General features: G+C 49.1%; 2 protein-coding genes across 3 annotated transcripts; both read right to left on the bottom strand.

Moving 5' to 3' along the window:
- Positions 1-157: 157 nt before the first annotated feature.
- Positions 158-5,955, bottom strand: gpr37a (G protein-coupled receptor 37a). Its single transcript, XM_037452625.2, has 2 exons — positions 4,659-5,955; positions 158-2,103 (listed from the first exon to the last, which is right to left on the bottom strand). Exons 1-2 carry the CDS (start codon positions 5,547-5,549, stop codon positions 1,282-1,284), a joined length of 1,713 nt encoding a protein of 570 aa, XP_037308522.2. The 5' UTR covers positions 5,550-5,955; the 3' UTR covers positions 158-1,281.
- A 683-nt stretch (positions 5,956-6,638) lies between these two features.
- pot1 (protection of telomeres 1 homolog) lies at positions 6,639-23,397 on the bottom strand. 2 transcript variants are annotated; one of them, XM_037452500.2, is made up of 20 exons: positions 23,159-23,397; positions 18,524-18,651; positions 18,149-18,221; positions 17,694-17,779; positions 15,452-15,559; positions 15,144-15,269; positions 14,686-14,812; positions 14,198-14,328; positions 13,832-14,119; positions 12,782-12,937; positions 9,649-9,839; positions 9,389-9,486; positions 9,251-9,277; positions 8,928-9,099; positions 8,647-8,855; positions 8,404-8,539; positions 8,099-8,184; positions 7,682-7,776; positions 7,128-7,233; positions 6,639-7,047 (listed from the first exon to the last, which is right to left on the bottom strand). In XM_037452500.2, exons 2-20 carry the CDS (start codon positions 18,641-18,643, stop codon positions 6,938-6,940), a joined length of 2,445 nt encoding a protein of 814 aa, XP_037308397.2. In that variant the 5' UTR covers positions 18,644-18,651; positions 23,159-23,397; the 3' UTR covers positions 6,639-6,937. The 2 variants fall into 2 exon arrangements, with proteins under 2 accessions (XP_037308397.2, XP_037308399.2); XM_037452502.2 differs by having other exon boundaries at positions 8,940-9,099.
- Between the last annotated feature and the right edge of the window lie 4,159 nt (positions 23,398-27,556).

The following is a 27,556-nucleotide window of genomic DNA, read 5'->3' as shown; positions in this document are numbered from 1 at the left end:
GGGGGCGGGGGGGGGGGGGGGCAGACCGCACCGGCTGCAACCAGAAACCATCAGTGGCAACTTCTTCCAGAATAAATGAGCCTCCATGTGCTGTCTGTGGTACTGTAGCGCTGTTCACTGCCAGCTGGGAGGCAGACTCCCTCCATCGCCACGACAACAGGGGGTGGGGGACGAGGACAATGGCGCGGCTGTGTCCTCCCGCGGCGGCGATGACAAAGCGATGGCGAGAGGAAAGCTGGCTGTTTGTGCCGAGTGTGACGCAGCAGAAAAAAGAAACATTTCAACTTTCACTTTTGTCATTTTAACAAGAAAAACAAAGGATCTGCATGAGATGTTTCTGGCATTGACTGCTCTGCGTCTTTAATGAGGAGGGACCGGTGTCTCAAGAGGACAACTCTGAGTGGACGAGGACATGTTGTGTCGGGTCTGAGCAGGACAAACAATGGCGGCTGTGTCCAGTGGACAGACGAAGACGAAGAGACGGCAAAGTTAGGGTTTTTCTATTTATTGTTACTGTTTCACAGGTTCTTTTCCATCCCACCAGCAGCTTTACTGAAGTCGTTAAATGACATTCATCTATTTACTTCCTGTTCTGAAACTGAACCGCGAGAAGTGACGCCTCGGCTTCAGGTTTCTCCTGTTCAACCTTCTAAATGTTCCCCACAACTAAAGAAAACATCTACTTTACAATATTGTTTAATTAAAGTGACAGTGACTTGTGGCTAAAAAACAAAAGAAGAAACAAAAAAACACAGCATCAAACCCGCCGGTTATTTCAACACTATTTTACAGGTCTGTGACTTTACCAAGTTACCAGGTCGCTCTCTATTATAGTATCTTACACTTGAGTCATTGTATGCAAATGACTGATAATCCCCAAAAATGTAAATATTTAATTGAAGCACCAATAGTGAACCTACACTATGTTGTTGCTATATCGAGGGACTTTGGTCAAAAATAAACACAGCCCGACTTTAACTAAATATGCAAAAAAGAGTCAAATTAACAAATATGGAGGGTAGTTGAAAATGAAAATAATGATGAAATAAGTGTTTTGTATTTAAATGGAGCAGAAATTTACGGGGCTTAATTAAAGATCTTGAACCACATAATTATTGTTTCCCCGCCTCACGTCTCAGCTTTGTAGAACTCTCTGTGTTTTTATATTTTATAAACTCTGTAAAGGGTGAAAGGACGAAGCAAACGCGTCCGACAGCCAGATGTGTCAACTTTTAACCTCCTCATCGGAGGCTCCGCCCACAACGCTGCTCATCTTTGACCTCAACAGTGCGTCCCCGCGGCGGCGTACGAGGTGGAGGCCTCTACGCGGGTGGCGCCGAACGACGACAGCTCCAGCTCGGTGGCGCCGCTCTCGTCGGCGGCGGCGGCGGGCGCGTCGGCGTCGGATGCGCGGCGCGGCGTGCCGCACTCCTGGCAGCAGCAGCAGCAGCAGCCCAGCAGCGCTCGGGTGAACGGCCGGCACAGGAAGAACAGCAGCGCCGGCGTCCCCGCCGACTTGCAGAAGAGAAACATCTGGCTGACCAGCTGCAGGACGTCCAGGGTCCTGGTGGGGACGCCGGCCGCCATGTAGGCGCCCACGATGTTGCAGATGTTCTCCGGGATGATGCAGAAGCCGTAGAGGATGGCCAGCGCCACCACGGCGCAGTTCATCTGGCTCTCCAGCCGGATCTGCTTCTTGCCGCCGCGCACGCAGGCCCGCTCGGCCCGCCGGATCTTGTGCGCGGTGGCGAGCGAGCTGCAGATGGTGAAGAGCGTCGGCAGGCAGAAGTAGCAGCCGAAGTACCACCAGAGGCGGGCGCCGTCGTAGGTGAGGCCGAGCACGTACAGCGTGTCCGGGAGGTCGGTGGAGATGCGGACCACGCAGCGCGCGCACGGCGGCTCGCCGTCCTCGGTGACCAGCTGGCGGATCAGCAGCTCGGGCAGCGCCAGCAGCAGGGCGCCCAGCCAGATGACGGCGAGCTTGGCCGCCGTGGACGCCCAGTTCTCCATCATCTCGTAGTACATCTGCACGTTGGTGGCGGCGCGGAAGCGGTCGATGCAGAGGGCGCAAAGCGTGAAGGTCGTGACCCCGAGAGACGCCACCTGAAGGGAGAGCACCACAGTCCATCTGAGATTTGAACTCACGGTGGCAAATAAAGTCTGAATATATTTGTAAAATAGTCGTATGTTTGAGGAAAATTGATCAGATCACATTTTCTACAGTGAGATATTGCTATTAAAACCGATTAAGACTTTTAGCTGAAGAATTAAAACTCAAATCACAAAACCACTGAGCTTTAACCCTTTTCTTCATTCATCCTTATTTTCATTTCCTCTCAGTTTCCTCAAATTTCTGATAATCAAGAAAGTGGCTTTCAAACCTTTAGTATGAACGAATAAGAAAATAACTCATTTAATTCCCATATATGACCACTTTCCCTCTCACAGCATCTAACAAACACCAATTGATTGGCCTTCTTACTGTTTTGTTCCTTAACATTTAAAATTAACACAACGCAGACACTGCGTGGATTTTTAACTAAGATGTCTTCACCATACAAGGCTAAATGCGCTCAATTAAACACGAAGACAACACAACTGATCTCAAATAAATGTGGATTAACCATCATCCAAGAAGTCAAACACAAACCATGTGTTATTATGAAAAAGAGAAGAATGCGGTCTGTAGACCGGAGTCATGTAGGTCAACATCTCCAACAAAGAGCTGCAGCGGATCAGAAGATTAAATTCCATAAAGCGTCTTATTAAACACATTCGAAGGATTTACAGGCCCCCCAGAATATATCTAAATCTGTATAGATAAGTATGTATTTCAATTTTTTCACTCAACATTAAAGAAAAGTTTAGGGTGGACAGATTCTCAAAGACCTCTCTATATTTATCTATATTTTTCTATCGCGGATGGATCGACGCCGACTTGTTTTTTCTCTACTTCTTCTTCTTTGACACCGTTCGTCACAACTTTCTCCCAAAGACTGGATGTTGCCATTTTGCCCGTCGCCATCTTGGTTTTTTGCAAACGTTTACGTCTCTGTTAATCAGCGTTAGGCCCCGCCCGAAAGCATCCCGTCTTTATGGTCTGTTTGACTCTAAATGGACCATCATTCACTAAATGAAGAAGACTTGAAACTAGAGACTGAGACCATAAACTCATGTTTACAATGTTTACTGAGGGAATAAATCAAGAGAGAAGTAGAGTCATTTCCTCATAGACGTCTATGGGAGCAGAGGAGTCGCCCCCTGCTGGTCACTACACAGAAGTAGAGTCATTTCCTCATAGACGTCTATGGGAGCAGAAGAGTCGCCCCCTGCTGGTCACTACACAGAAGTAGAGTCATTTCCTCATAGACGTCTATGGGAGCAGAGGAGTCGCCCCCTGCTGGTCACTACACAGAAGTAGAGTCATTTCCTCATAGACGTCTATGGGAGCAGAGGAGTCGCCCCCTGCTGGTCACTACACAGAAGTAGAGTCATTTCCTCATAGACGTCTATGGGAGCAGAGGAGTCGCCCCCTGCTGGTCACTACACAGAAGTAGAGTCATTTCCTCATAGACGTCTATGGGAGCAGAGGAGTCGCCCCCTGCTGGTCACTACACAGAATGCAGCTTTAACTCACAAAGCTTTGACTTCACCTTTCAGAGCCAGATGTGCAGGTGTTGCGTGTAGCAGCAACTTCTAACCAAACTACACCTGTAGCAGAGTTTATTTGTTTGAAAGATATTTTCCAAATTTCACATTTCCTGTTTTTTTTTGGGGGGGGGGGGGGGGGTACATTTAAAAAGATATGTATTATAATTTGCTTGACATTTGAAGGGAGGTTAGATTATTATGAATTAAAGGTCTATCTAAAAGCGAATCCAGATAATCTCAGGCCTCCTGTTTGCTCCACTGATCGAAGGAGGTCATCGTTCACTAATCTCAGTCTGGGGCACTCTTCAATGATCCACTATGATTGGACAGCAGGATGTCACATGATCAGCAGGTGTCGTCAGATTAAGGACCCTTCACACGGGGGACATTAAATCCGGATTTAAACACAAACTGCAGTCTGAAGCTCACACATGAAGAAGACCTGAACCGGAATATTCTTCTATCACCATCTGAGTGTGAAAACACCAGTTTGTCCCAATTAAAATCTGACCCTCAAACCATGCTTCAGAATCGAGGAATCCTGAAATCTGAAAGTTTGCATAACTATTTAGGTAGAAGAGGCTGATGATTCCTGAGTGGTTTGTGTGAGTTGTGTCATTTCTACGTAGTGTGAACCTCTCAAAGGATTTAACCAACACGTTGAAACGTACTTTTATGACACATGAATGAAGTTTGGATCGGTCTGTTGGAGGAAATGAGCGAGGGTCTTTACTGTCACCTCCCTTCAGCTCGACATTTTACCTTAAGGGTTTATTACATCATACCTTTAACCCCGTGTTTCAGGTATGACTTCTGCTCATTTTAGTCTTTTATTCACATAGAACGTGTTGATTTGTCTGTCGATTCTAATGAATAAATCATTTGCTTATTTTCTTCATCCTAACACCTGCTGCCACCACAGGAACATCTAACTCATGTGACACATATACTTCCGGTCAATCAGCAGCATCGACACCCCCTCAGACCGGACCCGGGACCCCTCTCACCTCCAGGTAGGGCACGATCCTGCACGAGAAGTCCCCCAGCAGCCATTCCTTGGTGAGCTCGCGGAACACCACGAGCGGCAGGCAGAAGAAGATGATGACGAAGTCCCAGAGCGCGAGGTTGGCCAGCAGCGAGTTGGAGATGCTCCTCATGTAGTAGTTGTGACACACGATGCACATGACCGACACGTTCCCGATGACGCCCACCCCGAAGATGACGGCGGCGACGATCACGACCGCGTACGCGCCCGCGGCCTCCGCGCCCAGCGGGTAGAACGGGTTCCTAAATTGCTTCCGTCCGGTGCGCGGGTTCAGGGGACGTGTGGTGCCGTCAGGAAGGTCCGGCAGAGAGTACTCCTCCTCATAGTCGCTGGCGTTGTTGAGCCCAAAGGGGGGTGCGGGCTCCTGTTCCTGCGCCATGGCGGTGGCTGCGTGGCGCGGCGGCTCGCTGCGCTTCCTCCTGCGGCCTCTTCTCCCGAGGCTACACGCGCGTCCTTGCAGGGGGTGTTGGAACGCGTCGCCGGGACGACGTCCACCGCCCCCGGCCATGCTCACATCCGCGCGTAAAGCGTCCTGCCTGGATACCCATGGGATGCGCTGCACTCTATTTAGCGCGTCGCTTTTACGCACGACGCGCAGGAGTACCCGAGTCCACAGCGGCTCAGAGGATGACGGGTTCAAAGAATCCAGCCACGAGGACTGCGCGCGGATACCGAGTGTCCCCCCTTCGTCCTCCCGGGTGACTGTGCGCCATCTCCGGCTCTGCGCACTCCTTTCAGCGCCGGTGGAGTCCCGATGAGGACTGAAGGTCTTTGTTTGGTGCCATCGGGACGGACTCGCTGCGGCCTCGCTGCACAGCCACAAACACAGAAAGCTGGAGAATGGAAGCAGCATCGTGTGGGGTTCCGTCTAATCACTGAGATCCAAATCATGCCTTTTCTGATCCATCTTCTGATAATCAGCAAAAAAAAACAAAAGACAACTCAGTTTTCCTTCCTTTTTGCGCGCAGCCAGCTTCCACGAGGTCTTTGGTCGGGTTTGGGAGGCGCACCTGTCGGGGCTGCTTGAGTCCCGGAGCGGCTCCGGTCCGGATGCATCCCCGGGGACCAGAACCAAAAACAAGGGAACTCACCGTGGAAACAGACTGTTAACGGGGCGTCCAGGGCCTCCGCTGCTGAAGGGGGGAGGAGAGAGGAGCGAGGAGAGAAGAGCGAGGAGAGAGGAGAGTGGAGAAAGGAGCGAGGAGAGAGGAGCCACCTCCGTCCCATGAAGTTTCTGCGCGTACAGTAACTGCGGATTGATCAGGGGCCGGGAAAGCGTTGCGGGGGTGTGGGGGGGGGGGGGGGGGTGGGGACGGCTACGTCTGCGAGAGAGAAGTTCCAATAGGAGGAGGAAGGGGGGAGGAGGACTAATCTTTTTGAACAACACCCAGTGCTGTAATCTGTGTGGATTAAAGCGGAATAAAACTGTTAGGATGCAAACTTTCAGTCTTTGGAAAAGTGACGTTCATTACAGAAAAAATAAATAATGAATGACAGCAAAACACATTTCAAAAAACTTACTTGACAACAGAAGAATTATATAAATGAATCAATTAAGTACATTTATTGAATTAAGCAACAACGCCTGTTATTTTACACAATATAAATTAAAGGACTCCCAGCATGCCTCTGTAATTTATGCAGCAAAAGTTCCTGTAATGAAAAGTTAAAGCTAAAGTAGAAGAGCCGAGGCTCGTGCGCCACCTAGCGGAAGGGTTGGGTGTTACATCAGCACGCCGCTGTGTGACGTCACGGGGACGTTTGAACTACAAAATAACTGAGATCCACAGCTCCTGAACATCAGCGTGATAAGAACAAGTGTATTTTTTACTGTACTTTTCATCTGAAAGGTAACAGGACATAAAGGATTTGAAATGCAACACACACACACACACCTTCCTTTTTAGGCTCTTACATAATATATATATATATATATATATATATATATATAGTAGATCAATGCATCAATATTTCCCTTTGAGGTGTATAAGAAGCTTTGCGTGGGCACCAGGTGGCGCCGTCACCTCACAGATGAGCCGAGAGTTTGAGTTTAAAACTAAATAACTTTATTGAAACATGTCAGTCTGCAGTTTAAAACATGTCACACACATTTATTTAGTTGTTGAAAATAAATAAAAATAAAATCCACAAAGAACATGAAATAAAAGGAAAGAAACTCCCCAAAACGTTATTATTTAGAAACAGTCGTTCTCTCCTTGGTGACCTTTGACCTGGTGCGGTTCAGGGGGGTCTGGTGACGGCGCTGTGCTGGATCTGGTAGCAGGTTTGAGGCCGGCCTCCTTCGTCCTCCCCTCGGTACGCCGTCAGACACAAGTCCATCCAGGGCCTCTCTGCCGAGACACACGCCATGAAAACACCAGCGGTGACAATGAAACGACGTGTGAGCCGCTTAAGCTCCTGGTCCAGGTACCTGTGCTGCCCCCTGCTGGACAGAGGAGGTCCATCGTTTGACGCACGCCGTCCTGAGCCTCCTGATTGGCCGCCAGGTCCTCCGCCGCCACGCCGAAGAAGGACTCCTGATGAGAGACGCGATCCTTCTTCATCATGTCGTTTATTCATCAAAAATAATATAAATCTATTATTTTTATTTTATCATTAAATAAAAGCCCTAAACCCCCAGCACCCCCCAAATGAAGATGTATAACTGGTTTAATTGGGAAATTTCCTGCTGCCGGTTCTATCTGGACGGAGATATGCTGGTTAAAAAAAAACATATTTGATTTATTCCTAAAGGCTGCAATTATTTAACAATTACACAGTTATTCAATATAAAGAATAACGGTGCAGCAGGGGATTTGTTACCCAATTAATTACTGAATTGTTTTAGTGATTAATTTGTCCAATAAAATACAAAAAATAAATAAAAATTTTCAACAGTTGTTACATAAACATTTCCCTAAATGAAAAACCTCAATGGGTCCACAGAGAGGAGGGGGCACTGGTCCACAAAGGACTGATACTCACGGCGCCTCTCCACAGGAAGACGTCCAGCGCGTCGCTGGCGTCCTGCAGCTTCATCTTCATCAGCAGGACGAACTGCAGCGGCTCCACGCCCAGAGCTGAGGGACCAGAGACATGAGGGCTGTGAACACTGTCCCCACCAGGGAGGAGAGGAAGAAGAAGCGACTCCAACTCTTTATAACTCTAATAAAGCTTTGAGTGATCTTCCCTTTAAGGCTTTTTTAGGCCTGTTTTTTTATCTTTCTTTAATTAAGCATTCATCAAGCTTTTCATTGAATCTCATTCTTTGTGTTAAAGCTGCATTCTCTCTGGCGCCCACCAGGGGGCGGGTTTTCCTCAGTAAACCTTCTAAACAAGAGTTTATGGTCCTAGTGTCACGTCACCATGACTACAGAGGACGTATTAAACAAACATTCTCACCTTCTGCTATGAGCTTCTCGTTGATCCTCACGAGTCCTTCTGGGAGCAACGGTTCCCTCACTGCGACGTGCGAGCACCGCTTACACCTGAGACACACACACACACACACACACACACACACACACACACACACACACACACACACACACACACACACACACACACACACACACACACACACACACACACACACACACACACACACACAGGTTCAGAGGTCAGTGGTGCAGGTAAGTAGTTGATGAAGCTCCAGACTTCATACTGCATGTGAACATTATCAGCTGTAGATGAAATAAGTGAAATACCCGTAGGATCTCTTCCTCCCCCTCAGCAGGAAGGGGGCCGACAGGTCGAGCAGGGTCATGTGACCTCCCGATGACCTCACAGGGACGACGTGCTGGTAGCCGGCCGCCAGACGACACGTTTCCTCCAGAGTGGCACCTGCAGGACGGAAGACAAACGGCCAGGATGTCTTCATGTCAGTCCTCACGTCGGCGATGGGTGGGAACGAGGGGGGGTTTAATCAGCGAGTGAGAGGAGCCGCCTACCCGAGAGGAAGATGAGCTCTCGCTTTGTGTCCTCGCACAGGAAGTCCGTGGACAGGAGGACGCTCAGAGACCGTCCCGGGGACGCCGCGGAGTCTCCGGGGACGAGGACCTGTCCGGAAAGCGCCCACGGCGGGGCGGGGCAGGGCCCGGGGTCCTTGGAGGCTTCCGAGAAGAGACTCGCCACCAGCTCATCATCTGGGACGTCCTGCCTGGGGACAGAGGCCGTGAGCGGGGGCGAAGGACAACACCGAGGGGACAGTGAGAAGCAGAAAAGCAGCTACATGGACGAGCACTTGCTGCAGTGGAGCTTCAGCGCCTGGTGGAGTCGGACCGGCTCGTAGCTCCTCAGCTGCACCCTGACGTGGTGAACTCCACCCGGGTGGAGGCGCTTCACCTCGGCCAGAGAGCGCGGGGACACGTCGTGACCGCAGCTCCTCTCTGAGACACACACGCCTTCACAGACACCAAACGCACGTCAACGCTCTCTTTCATCCGTTTGGTGAGCAAAAAACAACAGCTGAGGATGGAGAAGCCGGACGGAGGTTCTTCACCCGAATCATCTCGACTGATTCAATCGATCAAACCTGGCGTGCACCGCTCGTACCTGAGCTGACCTCCATCGCCTCCGCCTCTGAAAACAAGACACCACCCAGGGCCAAACAATGAGTGCAGGACACGCAGAGCGTCATGGAGACACCGCTTCATTGGCCCAGAGGGAAAGTCCCCCCCCCCCGTCTCTCACCTGGGGACTGTGGTGGAGTGCTCCAGACCTCCAGCAGCTGTGAGTCGTTCATCTCGGAGAAGTCGTCCTCGTCCTCCTGTGGGACGGCCGCCATCACTCTACACATGGACACATGGACTTCCTGTTACTTGTGGTCACACACACACACACACACACACACACACACACACACACACACACACACACACACACACACACACACACACACACACACACACACACACACACACACACACACACACACACACACACACACACACCTCTTCAGGTCCTGCACTGCAGGGCTGTTTTCGGGGAGGACTCGGATGCCCCTGCTGAACGCCGTCCCCCCGTGCAGGTGGAAACCCAGGTGAGAGGCGTCTTCCTCGGACCGGCCCCCGTGGGGGGGGGCCCCCGCCCGGCTGGCCCCGGGGATCGCTCGGAGGTTGTAGATCCTCAGGAAGTCCCCCGGCTGAAGGAGACAAAGGAGGAGGACATTCAGTCTCCACTACGAGCCAGACTCTAAAACGCTGCTGGATCCTTCATTTCCCATCATGCAACTCTTCATTCAACCCCTCCCTCGCCTCCAGCCACCTTCACAAATCCACACAAACTCTCTTGTTTGATGAAGACACCAGGAACGTTCCTTAGAAACCAAAACAACGAGAAGAACCTCGTCCAACATCTCCTCTGTCACCGTGGCAACGGCCTCACCAGCAGATGGCGACGCTGCCTCAGAGGCGCTCAGCTGGAAGCTTTGTCTTTTGTGGGTTTTTTTTCTTTCCCTTCAGCTCATCGTCACGACTGCAGTCAACAGGAAGCTCTTCCTCTTCCTCATTCAACGCTCCGTTGATCAGAGTCAGAGGCGCTCACGCTGCTCAGAAGCCTTCACACTGTCTCTCTCACACACACACACACACACACACACACACACACACACACACACACACACACACACACACACACACACACACACACACACACACACACACACACACACACACACACACACACACACACACACACACAGTGCTGCTCAGCTGCTCGGCAACAAGCAAAAGAAGATGCTCCATGAAGCCTCCTGTGAACCAGAGAAGCCCCAAAATAACACGTCTATCAAGTTCATCCAAAGGAACAAAGGTCACATGTTTCTGGGAAGCTTCCTTCGTCTGAAGCTTCACTTCTAAAACTGACTCAGAAGGGTCCCGATCTGCCACTGACTGCACACTGGGGGACATCGTAGAGTGGACATCATAGAGTGGACATAGTGGACATCGTATTTCAAGGGGTAAACCGCTTAAATCCTGCCGAGTGGTTTCCAGTCTGTTCACAGAGTCTCACTGAGGATGCAAAGTCTGTCTTCATGTCGTCCTCCTGTCAGCAGCACCTGCTCAAAATAACGTCCCGGTCCTCCCTCCTCCTCATATGGTTATGCCGTATCCTAGCAACCAGACACAAGCCCTCAGCCTCAAAGGCTCCTACCAAGAGGAGTTCCTGATTGAATAAAATAAAATGTCCAGCATGGAGGAGAGAAGGAGGACGTCCTCTGGGGGGGGGCCCTCACGACATCGGCTCCTTCTCCTGCTTTTCTACCCATTAGAGGCTGGAATAAAGCCTAAAGAAGTAAAACAAACTGACAAAAGCAAAACGTTGGAAAATAAAAGCCCCCCCCGGAGTCGCCGTTTACCCCCACTCAGAAGAATCTGTCCGGAGCTGTGAGAGGACGGGGGGGGTAATGAAGCGTCCCGAGGACGCTCCACTGACTCCTCGCTGGGGAGGCTTGAGCCCGTGGAGGGGGGGGGGGGCGGAGGAGGGGGGGGCCATAAAACTCTCATTCTCCTCAGAGCTGTGTTCACTAAACAGGAAACAGTGTGAGCTGGAGAAAAAGAACACATTCAGCCACATGGGAGGGTGACTCTGCAGGACACAACGAGAGGACATCTGAACACAAACTAGCAGACGCCACTGAGAGGACCACACCAAAGCTCCTTCAAAACCAGCGGCCCCCTCATGGCAGAATAAAGTGACTGATGTTGCAACCTGAAATCAATCTGCTATTCATTCTATTCTCACACCTCAGCGGAGTTTGTCGCACATACAGAAGAGGTCCATCACGTCTGAGTCCACCGAGCATCAGCTGCAGGAAGAACCTCAAAGAGACGACTACGTGGGTCTGTACCAAGAATGAAGACACCAGGCAGCGTTCGAACCAGACGCTATGACATATAAACCCATGATGGACAGGTTTTCATGTTCAGGCAGTTTGTAACAGAAGGAAAACCTGGTTCTTCTCAGAGGGATGAAGTGACACTCAGAGGTCCATGTTTGAGTCGAGGTTCACTCCGGCTAACGAGATGTGACGCAGCAAGAAAAGGAACAAGAGAACAGCTCCCAGAGGTCTCCTCTCCTCACGTTGGGAGCAGCAGGAGGTCAGGAAGGAGCCGCAGCAGGAGGTCAGGAAGGAGCCGCAGCAGGAGGTCAGGAAGGAGCCGCAGCAGGAGGTCAGGAAGGAGCCGCTCCTCAGTCCTGTAATTCAGTGATTTCTCCCGTCGGAGCATTCATGTATTTTCGGGACTGTTACAGGCTGGAGGCCTTTGGACTGTGGAGAGGAGAAACGAGCCGCGGCACTGATTACCCATGTTTAAAAACTAAAAAGGGCCGAGACCTCGGGGAGAAAGAAGAAAAAGAGGCTTCACTTTAAAGGAGGCTTTATAAAGAAAGTCATTGGATGAATAAATCAGTCTTTATAAATATCCCCTTTCTTCATCCAAGTCAAGAAGGATTTGTCCTCGTTCTTCTATCCGCAAATATGAGACATTACATGACATTTACATGACATGAGTAATGAGACCTATGAGTTCAAGTATGAGATGAGTCCTCAAAGCGAGGAGAGACGCTCTTTGGCCCAGTGAGTCCTCGACTTGAACCTAAGAGCAAAAGGCACCTGCTGAACAACGTTTGGGTGTCAAAGAATGACAACTTTTATGCCCCGCCTCCTTTGGACTTTAGTCGGCCAATGCTAACGGGAGGGGGGGGCAATAAGCCCAGAGGACGAGCAGGAGGGACGCAGGGAGACACACGTGACCCCTTTTAAAGGTGGAGTTTGCAGAGGGAGACATCAATAAAGCCCAGAAAAGAGGGGTGAGAAGAGGAGAGCCTCACCCATCCGTCCCTCCCTGCTCCCCTCAACATGAAGCCAAAGACCTCAGGAAGCAGAAGCTCTGGTTCCAACGGAGACCGAACAACAAAAAGACCCAAACTGCAGACTCCAGTCCCGTGTTTATCCTTTAGCACCTCCTTTAAAAGCTCTCTAAACACCTGAAGTAAACTGGAGTAAAGAGCAGACTGAATATCTCTACGCTATTGAGCGTTTCTGGTGCTACTGGCGTCGCTCTGACTGGGTTTTGGTCCCACCTTGAGCTGGCGGGCCGACTCGGCGTGGTTGTCGTACACGAGGACGTCGGCGATGAGCCTCTCTCTGGCCGCGGAGAAGGAGGTCGGCCCCTCCACCGCGCTGGGCTCGACGATCACCTTCAGCTGGGGGTGAGCACACCTGGTCCCGTCCCACACCTGGAGACAGACATTCAACAGGTATGAACAGCTGTGACTGCACACATTCATCTCTACGTTATTACATCCCTGAATGGACCCTGTGGCGGTGCCTGGAGCTGAGGACACTGCAGATGTTCCTCCCATCAAGCTTTAAGTAAGAAACGTGGAGACTTGTTAAAGACGGAGGAACTTCTCGTATTGCTGCTGAAGCGGTTGTTTATTAATCGTCTTCTTTTCTGACAAAGTGATAAAAGAACCGAGTGTAATGCGTCAGGAACCCAACCAATAAGCCCCATTTAAACCTAATTAGATCATATTTACCGCCTGAAGCACAGTACGTTAAAGAGATGTAAAGTCAGCAGAAAGGGGCGGGATGCTCGTCTCAGGTACAACTGATCTCTGCTGTGATGGAGCGTGAGCCTTCTGCAGGAGCTCCTCCCTGTTGCGTAACAAGCAGGAAGCCCCCCCCCCCCCCCCCCCCTCCAGAGAGCGGGCCGCCTGGCAGCCGACCAGCGCTCGCTGCCAAAGCCGTTTCAACCTCCTCCACCGGCCTCGCTGGCAGCAAACAGCCTCTCGCTGTGAGAAAGCGGGGGCGGCTGGTGAAACAGCTCGAGGGCGAGATAAAAACACTCGAGACCGAGGAGTCAATCTACTGCGAGACAGACGAGACCCAGCGGCGCCATGATCCCAGAGGGACAACACACCGGGGAACCACTTCAGGATGAGAGCCGCAGCAGGTGGAGGTAAAAAAAAAAAGCTTCCTCACAGAGACGTCGAGAGACAGACGGAGACGGAGGGAGGGACAGAGAGACGAAATGGAATGAACGAGTCGTTGAGAAGCAGCAGACTCGTCAGGTGTTCTCCACCTCGTCAGCCAGAGCGGTTGGAGGAGGGCGGGGGCGGCATGCTTACCCTCAGCAGGGTGCAGGTGGTGTCCATGGGGGCTTTGGCCAGCAGCTGGCAGGTCAGGTCAAAGTAGTCTTTGGGCCGAGCGGCGCACAGGGGGGTCGTGGGGAGGAGGAGGCCCCGGCTGGCGGCCCAGGTCCTCAGCTCCTCCACGGTCCGCCGGTCCTCCTGGTCCAGGTGGAAGGACCTGCTGGAGGTGCGCGGCTCCACCGGGTCGCCCTCGGCGCCGTCGAACGCCAGCACGGAGAAGCCGAAGGTGTTGATCAGCGTCATCGAGTCTTTGAACATCTTCACCTGGGAGGAGAAACGCAGGAACCCGTCTCAATCGGTTTCCTCCTCGAGGGACGTACGCGACTTTGATCCAGGCGGCACCTTGACTCTGTGCAGGCGCACGATGTCTCCGACTCTAAAGATCTGGGGGTGGTCCTCCAGCTTGTCACGGAACACCGTGCAGGCGATCTTCTGCTCGGACTGATCGGTGATCTTCAGCGTGGAGCAGAAGTCTGTGCAAAGGACACAGAGCCATGAGCTTGAGGAACAAAACACAACGTCCAAATGCTGTGAAGCCCCCCCCCCCCCACACACGTATGTAGACGTTTCAGCTTTGTGTAACGTGTGCGTTTGTCTGATCTTATGGATTTGTATCCATCTGTTAATGATGTTAATCAGAAACCTGGTGAGTGAATCAGCTCCCAGGGGGGACGTGTTCATGTATTTATTCCCTTTAGTTAAGTCAAATCAATCTGTCTGTAACGTCTCTGTCCGTGGTGCTGAAAGGAGACAAAGAGGACTTTGTTTTTAAATAAATGGGTTTTATGACATTAGAAGTGATTAAGAGCAGAGTGCCGTTGGGTTCTGACCCGTGCCGCGGCTCTTGAAGGGCTGTTTGAAGAAGACCACCACTCCGTACACGTTGACCACCGACCCGTCCTGCAGGTCGCCCAGGCAACTGTACGTGTACTTTGGAGCCTGCGTGGTCCTGGAAACCTGGAGGACGAAGCACAGCTGGAGTCATTGGGTGACCTGACGTCCAATGCAGCCCTTTGAATGACTACATGAATTACACTTAGTGATCTTCAGAGGAGGAAGATGTAACTTGTGTCTTGGATTTATTTTTACAGGCATTTGATCTTCAGCGAGGAGCAAAATCAAAGACTCCAAATAAAAATTCTTATGGCAGCTTTGGTAAAATATTTTATCTCCTCCTAACATCCTTATTCTGTCTGTTTTCTGTTCTCACTGATCTGCACTTGGCTTTATATTTCATTTCATTTGAATACATGATGATCATAGCAACCCCCCCCCCCCCCCCCCTGACCTCAGCGGGGAGGGTGGAGCTCCTCTTTTTGGCCGGCGAGCTCCTGGGGTCATCAGGAGGAGAAGAAGAAGAAGGAATGGGAGGAGGAGGAGGAGGAGGAGGAGGAGGAGGAGTAGGAGGGGACACCTGAGGGACAGAGGAGAGACATTACAGCTCCTTCCCTCACTTAGACAGGGAGGGGCTTAATAAAACACAACTTTCTCCCATTGAAGTACCTTCACACGCTTGACATCAGATAACAGCCTGTCACACACACAGACACACACACACACACACACACACACACACACACACACACACGTCCTCACATAAACGCAGGCGGCGTCTCCGGACAGCAGCAGGTTGAAGGGGTGGAGCCCGTCCTTGTGGACCGTGGGGGATTTGCCCACAGAGAAGCCGGAGAACACGACCACGTCCTGTGGGAACAGGGAGAGAAGTCTGGGGTTAAATGAGGAGACCACTGATGAAGAGCAACTGGGGACGAAGTACAGGTGCTTTACCGCAGCTGCTTTTCACAATAAAAGCCCGTTGAAAGACTCCAACTTGAATCAGCAACCATCAATTTAAGTATTTACAGTTATTTTGTATCTCAGATATTTAGTGTCAGCTTGCGGCTTTGCAACCAAACTGTGAATCTGTAGACCTTACTGAGCCTGGGTTAATCTGAGGTCTGAACTATTCACACAGGAAATTCACTACAAATCATCAGAAGCTTGACCGAGCTCGGACATAAACATCATGGAGCCGCGATGAATCAAATGAATTAACTTCACTCCACAGAATAACACCACTCAAATCAGCCTGTTCATTTGTTCAAATCACAGGCTTTATGGTGCAGAAAATCTCAACCCCAACAAACCAGCCTTCTAAGTAGCCTGTTCCTTTAAAAAAGGAAAATAACATTACCAAATCTCATCAGCAGGCCATGAATATTTATATCAAATAAAGTCGTCACAGCGTTCTTCATTCAGTCACAACATCAACATCCCTGAGCTCGTCTCCACCATGACTCACTTTAAAACGCAATGAATCACGTCACGACGCCTTCGGATGGAAACAAATAAATAAGGAGGCGGCTAATCGTCTGTGCCAGATGTGCAGACAAAAGGACGAAACATCTAAACCCGAGAGGAGGGAAAACAACCATGAAAAGACCTCTGCTTGTTTTTGTCTCGCATCAAGAATCAAACACTATTTCATGAAATGTAGCAAATCCAACCATCGCATCCCTGTTGTCTCATTTCTAATTAGGTGGAATTAGAATGTATTACATAGATTGATTCAATTTGATGAATTACCGTCCTGGGATTCATATTTCTTATTTCCTGTGGCCTCTAAAGTGGAATAAAAGCAAGAATAAACATGCAGCACTTTGTAAAATCATGTTTTCCTGCAGCAAAAAGGAAACAAGTTACTATTTTGGTTTTATTTTATTTTATCTTTGCTACATTAGAATAAGGAATCCTCCACTTTGCACTTTTGCAGTTTCAAATCTCTTTCAATGCAGCATGATGTTCATTTAGTGAATCATTTACTAAATGAACATCATGCTGCATTGAAGAAGACTTTAAACTAAAGACTGAGACCATAAACTCATGTTTACAATGTTTACAAAGACTCATAGACGTCTATGGGAGCAGAGGAGTCGCCCCCTGCTGGTCACTACAGGGAATGCCACTTAACTTAAGCTTAATAAAGAGGGGGGAAAGATGTGCACGTGTAGGTTTGTGTGTTTGAAATATGTGCCGTGGATGAAAGAGGAGGTGAAGGAGAGGAGACGGAAAGCAGAAGCCATTGATTTGAATTTCTATTCAGTAGAATAATATTTTAAAGCTGCGTTTGCTTATTTCACTCCAAGAAACAGAAGAGTTTGAAAACCCACAACGTCAAAGAATCTACGCGGAAGAGCTGTGAACGAGATCCAGCAGCCAGACGCCATCATCACCACCATCACCACCACCATCACCATACCCCTGGTCGTCATCATCATCGTCATCATCATCTGCGCTCACACCGTCTCACCACAGCACGTCGGCACACGTTAAATATAGATCGGTGTGATGTTTCAGTGCCAGGCTGCTGTTTGCACCTGCAGGGCGGCTATGATTATGGAGTCACAGTTCTAACAAAGAATGTCAACATATTCCTCCTCCTTTCATCTCAGCAGGAGAACACCTTCTTCAGGGAGGAACAAACCCTGAACAAACCAGCTCTGTAGCTTCTGGTTCGGTTCAATCAAACTGACGTCGTGTTATTCTGGTGCTCGGCATGACGCTCATTTAGTAAATGATGGTCCGTGCTTTAGGGCGGGGCTACGCGCTGATTGACAGGTCTCTACCAGAGATCAGATGTGCTCACTTCCTGTCCAAAGAAAACAAACACGGCGACGGCTGTGATGCAGGGTGGCGAAGGAGGAAATCGCTAAACTCGAGGCTTCAAAACCTCATGCGTGACGTCTCCATGACAACGTCCACTTCTTATGAACAACAACACATGCTTTCTTCCTTCTGATTCGGTTAAGGTTTGTTGTCTCTGACGCGAGGAACCTACCCCCTGATTGACAGCTCGACTGAAGTCCTCGGCCAGCTCTCCGATCAGGACCACGTTAATCGATGCACTTCGGGACGAGTCTTCTTCTGCAAGAGAGAAAGATGCAAAGAATCACGGATGAACATCCATGTCGTGTTTTCACAGAGTGCAGTTTATTGGTGTGTATGGAGTAGGTTTATTGAGACCCATGTGGAAGTCATGGCCAATAAAGGCGATTCTGATTGGAAGAACCGGGGTGGTTTTCCAGGACTGTTTCACATCTCTCGTTGTTTGTTTTTAGTGCGCAGCGCCTTCCCCTCGGACGCCTCGCTTGAGTAACAAATATAAAACAAGGCGTCGTGTGCAGCCTGCTCGCTTTGCTCTCGTCGCACCGGAGACAACAAGCAACATGTGGAACAAAAGCCACAGGACGCATTGAGGGACGATCGGGCAGCTGGTGGACCAGCCGACGCTACCTTGGATTACGGCCTTCAGGATGAAGCTGTGAGACGCCAGCGACACCAGCGGGCCTTTGTGGACCACTTTCCCCTGGAGAGACAAAGAGAAGAACAAAAGACACACGCGTGAACTGGAAAAAGCCTAAAAAGTGAAGAATGTGAGCTGTCAGCTGATCAAAGCGCCGCAGGGACATGAGCTGCGAGACAGAAGGGGGATTATGCCGCCGCTTTGGTTCCTCGTTTGTAGACATTCCAGAGAAAGAGAAGAACAGACGAGCGAGCAGGAAGTGGAAGGTGACGGATGAAAAGGAAATAGTGAAGAAGATTAAAATCAGCTGAAGTTGAATCCATGAGAAGCAGAGAGAGGAACGCGGCGGGTCGCTGGGAACAAACCGTGGCGGTTTTATTGGAGCAGTCGGTGTCGGGGCCGATGAGCCAGACGGGAACGCTGGTCAGGTGGGCTGGTACCTGGGCGCCCGGCTCCGCCCCCTGCAACATCACTCGTCGCGGCATGGCGTCCCCTGAGGGACAGGAAGGGGGTCAAGTGACATATCTGCACCAACATACTGCGTCGGGGGGGTTCAGTCCCTGGTTCGGCTCCAGGATTCGACATGTGATCCGTGCGGTTTTTAGGTTTCAGGCGACTCGTTGCAGTGATGAACCCTCTGACAGGAACCCCCCCCCCGCCCGCCCCCCCCGATCCGAAGAGAAGGTTAAAGCACTGCGAGGCCTTTTTTCCCAGAGAGAGGAACCCCGGAAAAGTGCTGGCCGCCTTCCCAGCAGGTAGCGCATGGCTTCCTGTCGCGCCTCGTTAGTCTGACCCCCGGGCGACCCCCCCCCCCCCCCAGGCGCGTCTCTGCGTGGCGATCCCTCCGACCAGGCGGAGCGCAGGAACAGCCCCCCAGGTACGGCGAGCTTCTCCACCCGGCCGAGCAGAAAACACGACGGGGGGAAAAAATAAAATCAAAGAAACCTCTCAGATTTGGACCGCGGGGGAAGGGGGGGGGGGGGGGGGGAGATTGCAGCTCAGATGGGCCTCTGAATAAATATTTGACCAAAGACGGTTCTTCTGTCAATGTGAAAAAGGTTTTGAGGACCAGATGCAGATTTAGGAAGCCAGATGTTGTTGGATTTAGGATTGGTCTCAGAACGCCGATGGACATCTTTGAGCGATCTATCCACCCGTTTGTAGACGAGCCCGATCGATCTTTCTTCTGATTTTATTAATACTGTAAATATTTAAGCTGAGAACATCGATTTGATTTCAAAATTTGATTTAAAAGCAATGAGCGACCAATTAAAAGCAGTTAGAAGCTGGTTCAGTAACAAGAGTCCCGGCCTGATGCATCTTCTTCCTCCATTGAGCTCCATTAAAATCCCTCAAAAGATCACTAAAACAAATGTGGATTCATCCGCTGCTGAAAATAGTCCCCATTCCCCCGTTAAACAGGAGGTGATGCACCGAAACATGTTCACACACATATTTATCTCCTAATAAACAAGAGACCAGTCCCTGGTGGAGCAAGAAAAGCCACTTCCATCACAATGCTGTTGGATTCTTGTTTGGAAACCGCAGCAGCTGAAAGGCACGACTCGTCTGACAGATTTCACATATAAAAAAAAGCGTGTTCTTCCTGTGTGAGAATTTGAGGTTTTTCTCTGTTTTGCAGCACTGCAAAACTAATTAAACGAGACACCAAGAGAAGCTGTGACAGGAGTAAAGCGAGGCAATGTGTGAATCAGAGCCTGCTGCGGTCTTTAATGGGAAAATGGAAATGCCACCAAGTTACCACGGCAACGAAGTTTAAGAGTCACCACAAGAGAAATCACATTTTTGCAGCCTAACGACGAGATGAAAACACGAGACGGGATAAAATGATCTACTCTTCAAGGTTGGATCTTGCAATCCCAACCTGATCCTTGTGTGACGGACTCAAGTCATTTCCTCATAGACGTCTATGGGAGCAGAGGAGTCGCCCCCTGCTGGTCACTACACAGAAGTAGAGTCATTTCCTCATAGACGTCTATGGGAGCAGAGGAGTCGCCCCCTGCTGGTCACTACACAGAAGTAGAGTCATTTCCTCATAGACGTCTATGGGAGCAGAGGAGTCGCCCCCTGCTGGTCACTACACAGAAGTAGAGTCATTTCCTCATAGACGTCTATGGGAGCAGAGGAGTCGCCCCCTGCTGGTCACTACACAGAAGTAGAGTCATTTCCTCATAGACGTCTATTCAACCAGGATACGTCACAAACACGAATACGTTCCTCTTAAGACAAATGTTTAGGCCCAGCGTTTTGTAAACAATAACAAACACTGTTAGGCGCCTGAAACAATTACCGCTAACCTTGTGGAGCAACTTGCTGTATAAAAAGACACAATCTACAATCGGTGTGTTATAAATGAAGAAAGTGACTCCTGCGGCCGTAGAGAGGAGCCTTCAGAGAACCTCAGCAGCTTCTGGCTCTGTAAACTCCACGTGACTCTCTCTCTTCTTCCTGAAATATGAACCCAGGTGAACTTTCTGCAGCGGCCGCCACCCGAAGCCTCATTTGCTGCGACATGAAAAACCTGCAGCTGCTGCGGGGGCTCACGCTGCAGCGGCTTCACCTATTGAATTAATAAAAAAAAATACAGGCCACGCGGCTCGCCGGGTGATTTCGGCGGCTCTTTTTTATTTATTTTTATTATCAGGTTTGAGCAGCTTGAGCGGTGGGAGGGTGTCGAGGGAGAGCCGCTCAGAGAAGCCCGTCCATTCAAACCCATCACACCAAATAAATACATGAAAGAAACCGACGCATCCAGGGAAATAAATACAAAAAACAGGAACCGTCACCGCTTTTTCTGTTGCTGCCTCAACCTGCAGCTCCTCACTCCCCACAAACACAGCAGGGACTAGAACCCACAACCCCTGACACTCACAATGCGGAGCAGCAGGATTTGTTAAAACCAAAGAATACAGTTTTCCCTTTTGGTGCCTTCTCATCTGAAGAGGCTCAACACGTTGAGGAGAACCGGAGGAGGGCCGATGATCTCCTGCGTCTGTGCATCGGAGAGATAACACAAATCACCCGTCTCACCCCCCCCCCGGGTAGAAACCCCAGATGTAAGTAACAGATAGAACGGAGGAGTCTCCTCTGCAGCAGTAATCCTCCCAGAGGGCAGTGCACACTGTGGAGAGGACATCCGTCCAGTGTGCACCGGGGTTTAGGGGAGGTGAACAAAACGATGCACAACGATCATCGTGTTTCAATCACAGTAAACGTTGCTGTTGATCAATAGAAAAGTGCCTTTTCAACACGTAATCAAAAAGAAACAATAATGGTATTGATCAGCGATTTGTCTCAGTAGACCCGATGCCTTGATTCAACATCGACGCTCTGCGTGAAGGTGTTTAAAAGAATATGAAGCGGCGCGTGAATGAATCACGTGGGGACAAGGTAAAGCCTTTCATTTACCTTTAGACATGCGTTCTGAATAAGGTGCACTTCCACAGGTTCTGCTGCTCTACTTGAACAACGCGCTCCAACCCAGTTGATGATCAGTGTTAATTGAACTTAGAGGACGTCCGTTCATCTTCACAAAGGAACGACCAGCGGAGGTCAATATCCGATTCAGGGGACGCAGATCATGGATCAACTGGTGATAAGAAGAACGTTTATGGATGTTTTGTATCATTGTCCAGTTCTTCCCTCTTTTGGCTTTCTCACCATCTCCTTAGATGTTTCACTCATTTGCATTACTAACGTAGCTGTAACAATCCTTTATAAACATCATTTATAAGTCACCAGTAAACACGTTAAACTGAAACACTTGTTGCTCTGTTTGGGTCCGATTTGTGCAGAACTCGAGTCCGCTGCTGTAATGTTGAACCTTTTTCCCAGTCAGCCAGTAGACAGACAAGCATTAGATGATTCAAGATGTATCACAGTGACTTTTAACAAGGCATGAACTCTTTATAACGGTTTCTACAACACAAAATGAAAGAGGCATATCGAGTACAATACAGCTCAGCGGGAAATCCTCATCATCTCCTCCTCATCATCAGCTCTTCATCTCCTCATCATCTAATCCACCTCCTCATCTCTTCATCTTCTCATCTCCTCAGTCCATCTAAGAGTAATTCGTGTTGAGCAGCTGCAGTTTCACAGAACAAAGTGGATTTCTGAAACAAAAGCCTCTTCCTCCAGTCTTCCACAGTCACCACACTCCTTCGGAACATTGTGAATATGAAGACCCTTTAAACGGGTCCATCGCTGCGTCTTAAGGGTTCAACGTTAGCGGTTAACCAGCTGGTTGAAGTCTGCATCAAATCACTACAAACCACAGCAGGAGGGGAGCGTGCTCAGTTAGTTTAGAACCGGGCCACTGGCCTCTTTGTGATGCTAAGCTAATGCTAGTGAGCACATAGCCACACACCGTGGTGCTGGTAACGTTAGCCGTTAGCTAGTTAGCGTGCTAGCTAACTTCAGCTAACTGCACCATGGAGGGCAGAGTGATCCCAAATCGATTCTCTGTCGTGACACACGGGACATAGAGTATAATAACGATAGAACTGTTCCAGTTAGCAGCTCGCAGGGGAACATTCGGCTGAAGAAGAGAACATGACGCAGGACGTTATTTAACAAAGTTTGGACTTTCCCTCGGAACTCGGGAGGCGCTGTTTAGGGTCCGAAAGACGGAGTGAAGCGACCACAAAACTAACAACCAAGCAAACGCACTTTATTCAGAGACAAACGGGTGTACGCTGTTGGCCGAATGGCAGAAGGCGATGTAGAGATGTGTTAAATGTATAAAACTGTACTCTACGTGTAGGAATTCCTGCGGAGATTAATACAGCAACACAAAACACCGGAGTTTTTACAGCGGGTCTGGTCTGACATTCTCTAAAGCCAACGGATGTAACGCACTAAACACGCTTCTACAAACTAACAGACAGCACATACAGCAAAACACACTCAATCGTAGGTAGTTATTATGTGTTCGTAAACACGACATTAAATGCTGACGATGAGCGAGAAAAACTTACGAATGCAGGATTCCGGTTGGTTTTCCCTCGCTTGGTTTCGAATTGACAGAGTGATGTAATGCGCATGCGCCGGATGCCATTAACCCGCTACTATACAGCCAATGATATCAACAATAACAATAACCATGATAATAGTCAAATTCACCTCAAATTCACGCATAATTCACAGTCACTTCAACTCGATTGTGATGCATGCGTCTATAACTTGGTATTTAGTTACTTACAATCTAGAAAACACCACTAGATTCCACCGCATCTTAATCACAGGACTTTTCAAATTTGACCAACAGAAAAATGTGATTGTTTTCAATGGTGGTCAGCAGCATCCATGTGAAACCATCTCTGTGGAAACAGTATCAATCAGAATCATGGCGCAAAAACACCAATTTCCACCTCAGCAAAGAGCTGCTCCGCTCCGAGCTGTCATATCCACGTTGCGTTGTGTAGATGGAAACCTCAGAAGCTTTTACAAGCGGATTACTGACTGTTTAATTAAATTGAATAATGCCAAACACTCACCGAGCCGGTGACGGAGAGGCATAATTCTGCTGCGGTATTAGCAGGAGGCTCATTACTCAGAGCTAATGGCTTTCTCCTGGGGAGACACACGAGCAGGCCTGGGCTTCTGCTCATTGCTTTATGTTCTTAATCAGCTGAGGAACACCGGCTATCTTTCATATTGTGCTATATGGCCCTGTTGCAGACTGAGGAGGAGGAGGAGGACGAGGACGAGGTCATGAGCTGGTGCTGATGCAAACTTTGTGATGGTCAGAACGTCACAAGAAGAGTTGCACGTTCACACAGCAAATCCCCACCGGCTCCACCTGAAGCTGCTTTTTGTTTGTTCGATAGAACCAAGAAACAAACAAATCCCATTTATTTAATGAAGGCGATGCAGGAGAGTCTTCAAACGTGCATTCTCTCTGCTGACCGTCAGTGTGGATTTATTACCTCAGTAAACTAATCCTATAGTCAATTCTGATCTTTAATCTAATTATGTATTCAAATATTGAGTATTATGTAATCTTCTCTAGTCTAATCAATTTTATTACGTTATATAACCTTTGTCTAATATAGCCAATTCAAGCCTTTAGTCTAATAGAATGTAAATGAATCTATTATTTAGACTAACAGAATTGAATTCAATGTGGACCTGTGGTCCAACCCACACAGTGATGGATCGTTCTGTTGCATGATGGGACTGTTTCACTCAGATGGAAACTCGTGGTGATCCCGACGACGTTGAATTAAAGTCTCCAGCAATACTTGCAGAATGATCTTTGGCGGCATATTGAAGGGCTGTAAACTCCTCGCTGTAACTGCACCCCCGTTGATGTTGAGGTTCGGCCTGCTGAGAGACCATCTCTGACCTTCACTCCTCGTTGTGATCCCGCTGCTTCACATCATCGTTGATCAAAGAAACGATACACCGTCCCTCTCTGTCTCTTATCGGCTCGAGGCAGTCAACGGCGTTAAAAAAAATGTTGTTTTTAATTATATTGTTAACTCATTTATTAACTCTGCAATCCATCAACCGCGGCTCCTCCACAGCCGTCTCGCTGATGGGTTTTGGTCGTGACTGATAACTAAACTTGAGGTCAAAGTTTGACCTCAATTCTCACTGAGGGTGTTTTTAGGAAAAAGGTGGATTAGACAAATTGAAACATTGAAGAAATTAAGCAGCAGGGGGCGACTCTTCTGCTCCCATAGACGTCTATGAGGAAATGACTCTACTTCTGTGTAGTGACCAGCAGGGGGCGACTCCTCTGCTCCCATAGACGTCTATGAGGAAATGACTCTACTTCTGTGTAGTGACCAGCAGGGGGCGACTCTTCTGCTCCCATAGACGTCTATGAGGAAATGACTCTACTTCTGTGTAGTGACCAGCAGGGGGCGACTCCTCTGCTCCCATAGACGTCTATGAGGAAATGAATCTACTTCTGTGCAGTGACCAGCAGGGGGCGACTCCTCTGCTCCCATAGACGTCTATGAGGAAATTACTCTACTTCTGTGCAGTGACCAGCAGGGGGCGACTCCTCTGCTCCCATAGACGTCTATGAGGAAATTACTCTACTTCTGTGTAGTGACCAGCAGGGGGCGACTCCTCTGCTCCCATAGACGTCTATGAGGAAATTACAGAGACATAGACAAATTCTCTGAGTCACCCCTTCTCAGTTGAAATATGGTCACTGAGGCTCTGAGCTCAGAGGACCTTCCCAAGGCAAGAAAGGTTTACAACTCATCAGTGACCGTTAGCGCTCCCGGCTGCTGCTCCCCACACCTTGTTCTTTGTTGTGAGCGGCGGGCCGGGCCGAAAGGACCGGAGGCGCTGATATAACGAGTCGGAGGAGTTGAAGTATTACGGAGTCGGCTCAGGGGTGTGAGAGTGTGTGTGTGGATGAGTGGGTGTGCGGCGCCGTGTCCAGGCCTCTTGACAGACGGAGGCGGTTGGTTGAATGTCTCTGAGTCTCCAGAGTGTCGAATGATTGGAAGCCGCGGGCTTCGCTTGTGTTTTGTTCGCTACCATTGATACATTGATGCAATGCCCCTTCCTGCATTGCAGCATTCGAGGGAACTTTGGGTTTAAGTGGGCTGAAGTTTTTTGGTATTTCCTGTTTCCACGCTGCCAATGGCTCCCCGTTCATTACTTGTACCGCGCCTTCAGAGGGTCTACCTTTAAAGCCTTTACAGGCCGTACCGCACCTTCAGAGGGTCTACCTTTAAAGCCTTTACAGGCCGTACCGCACCTTCAGAGGGTCTACCTTTAAAGCCTTTACAGGCAGTACCGCACCTTCAGAGGGTCTACCTTTAAAGCCTTTACAGGCCGTACCGCACCTTCAGATGGTCTACCTTTAAAGCCTTTACAGGCAGTACAGCACCTTCAGAGGGTCTACCTTTAAAGCCTTTACAGGCAGTACCTTTACTGTCTCTACCTTTACTGTTTCTCAAGGGCCATCACCTGGGCTGTCCAGCTAGGATTAGACTACACCTTTAAAGGCTGTAGCTTTACAGGCCGTATCTTTACAGGCCGTACCTTTACGGGCCAAGTACAGGTTTCACGAACCTCACACGAGATGTTCACTCTGAGCATTGATAGTTACAGGTTTGTTTCTCTGGCTTTAATAAGGTTTTAAGCATCTTTGATCCCAAAGGTTCAAGCTGAGCCTGTTGTCCAACCCCCAGGAGACTGCAGGTTATGCTTCTACACATTTAGATGCAGATGGTGAAGCAGCCAAACATGAAGAAAAAAGAAGTTTAAGAAGTACTATAGATGTCTTCTCTATCTCTCTGAACCAGTGCGAAATAGAACAGCAATTGTTATTTTACAATTGCACTTCCAACAATTCAAAACCGAAGATACTCTGTTTACTATAAAAGAAGACAACGAAAAGCAAGACGCACAAAATCTAACCACAAATGTTCGTTTCGACTTGGGTACTCAAATTTAAAATGAACACTAAAGAGTGAAGACACGTGCAAAGTCTTTTCCTTTTGGTTGCCGTGTTTCTGAACACAGTAACTTATTATTGCCGCCATAGCTCAGTGTCACCCCGAGTGACGTCCTGTACATTCATCACAGCGGGCGTAACCTGAACCCTTAAATCCCCTCGCAGCGCGTGCGGTTATTGTTGTTTGGCCTCGCCGATGACGCCCTGAATCTGTCGGTGCGGATGACACCCGGGGCCTCTGGCTCGGCTGTTACTCATCAGTCGCCTCCCGCTGTCGCCCAGCATGTCGTCTTCAGACGTCGCTCCGCACTGAGTCGGAACGGCTGAACCGCATCGTGTTGTCAGCGCACGTAGGTAATCAAAAGCGCCAGCTTTGAAGATACCGCTGTTTCACATGCAGTGACGGCGGCCCGGCAGAATAGAGCCCTCGCCCTTCATCTGATCTGCTCTGTAACCCCTGACAACCGTCACCGCTGCAACGGATCACTGAACCTTCCATGGAGGGAATTACCCACAACTGTTGACGCTTTACGATTTGAAAAGTTAATTCAGCTAGACATTCAGGATCATGTTTGCTAACACAGAGGTGCATTTCATTAAAAGGGTTTGGTAAAGGTTTTATTTTTGGTGGTTTTTCAAAGACCTGATGACTTTTCAAAAGATGAAGATAACTACGGTCAAACTGACACATGCCTCATAGTGAAGTATTTGTAATGAGTTATCAGTGTCCAGATTGCTTAGGAATGTCAATAAGCCTTGAATTTGAACTAATTATCAACTATACATATATCCCTTAGCCAACCAAATAATCGACTCTGTAAAAAGATATCTACGATTTTTACGGAAATTTACTGTTTTTTAAAATTATGTGCAGAACTCTTTTTTTAAATTTTAAATTATTATATTTCTGTCATTGTCTTAAAAAATATTGAATATGTTTGAATGCATA

The sequence above is a fragment of the Pungitius pungitius genome, chromosome 6 (assembly GCF_949316345.1).
Source record: "Pungitius pungitius chromosome 6, fPunPun2.1, whole genome shotgun sequence".
Taxonomy (NCBI): Eukaryota; Metazoa; Chordata; class Actinopteri; order Perciformes; family Gasterosteidae; genus Pungitius; species Pungitius pungitius.
Note: the sequence above shows the minus strand (reverse complement) of the source record. Positions and strands in the feature narration are given on the sequence as shown.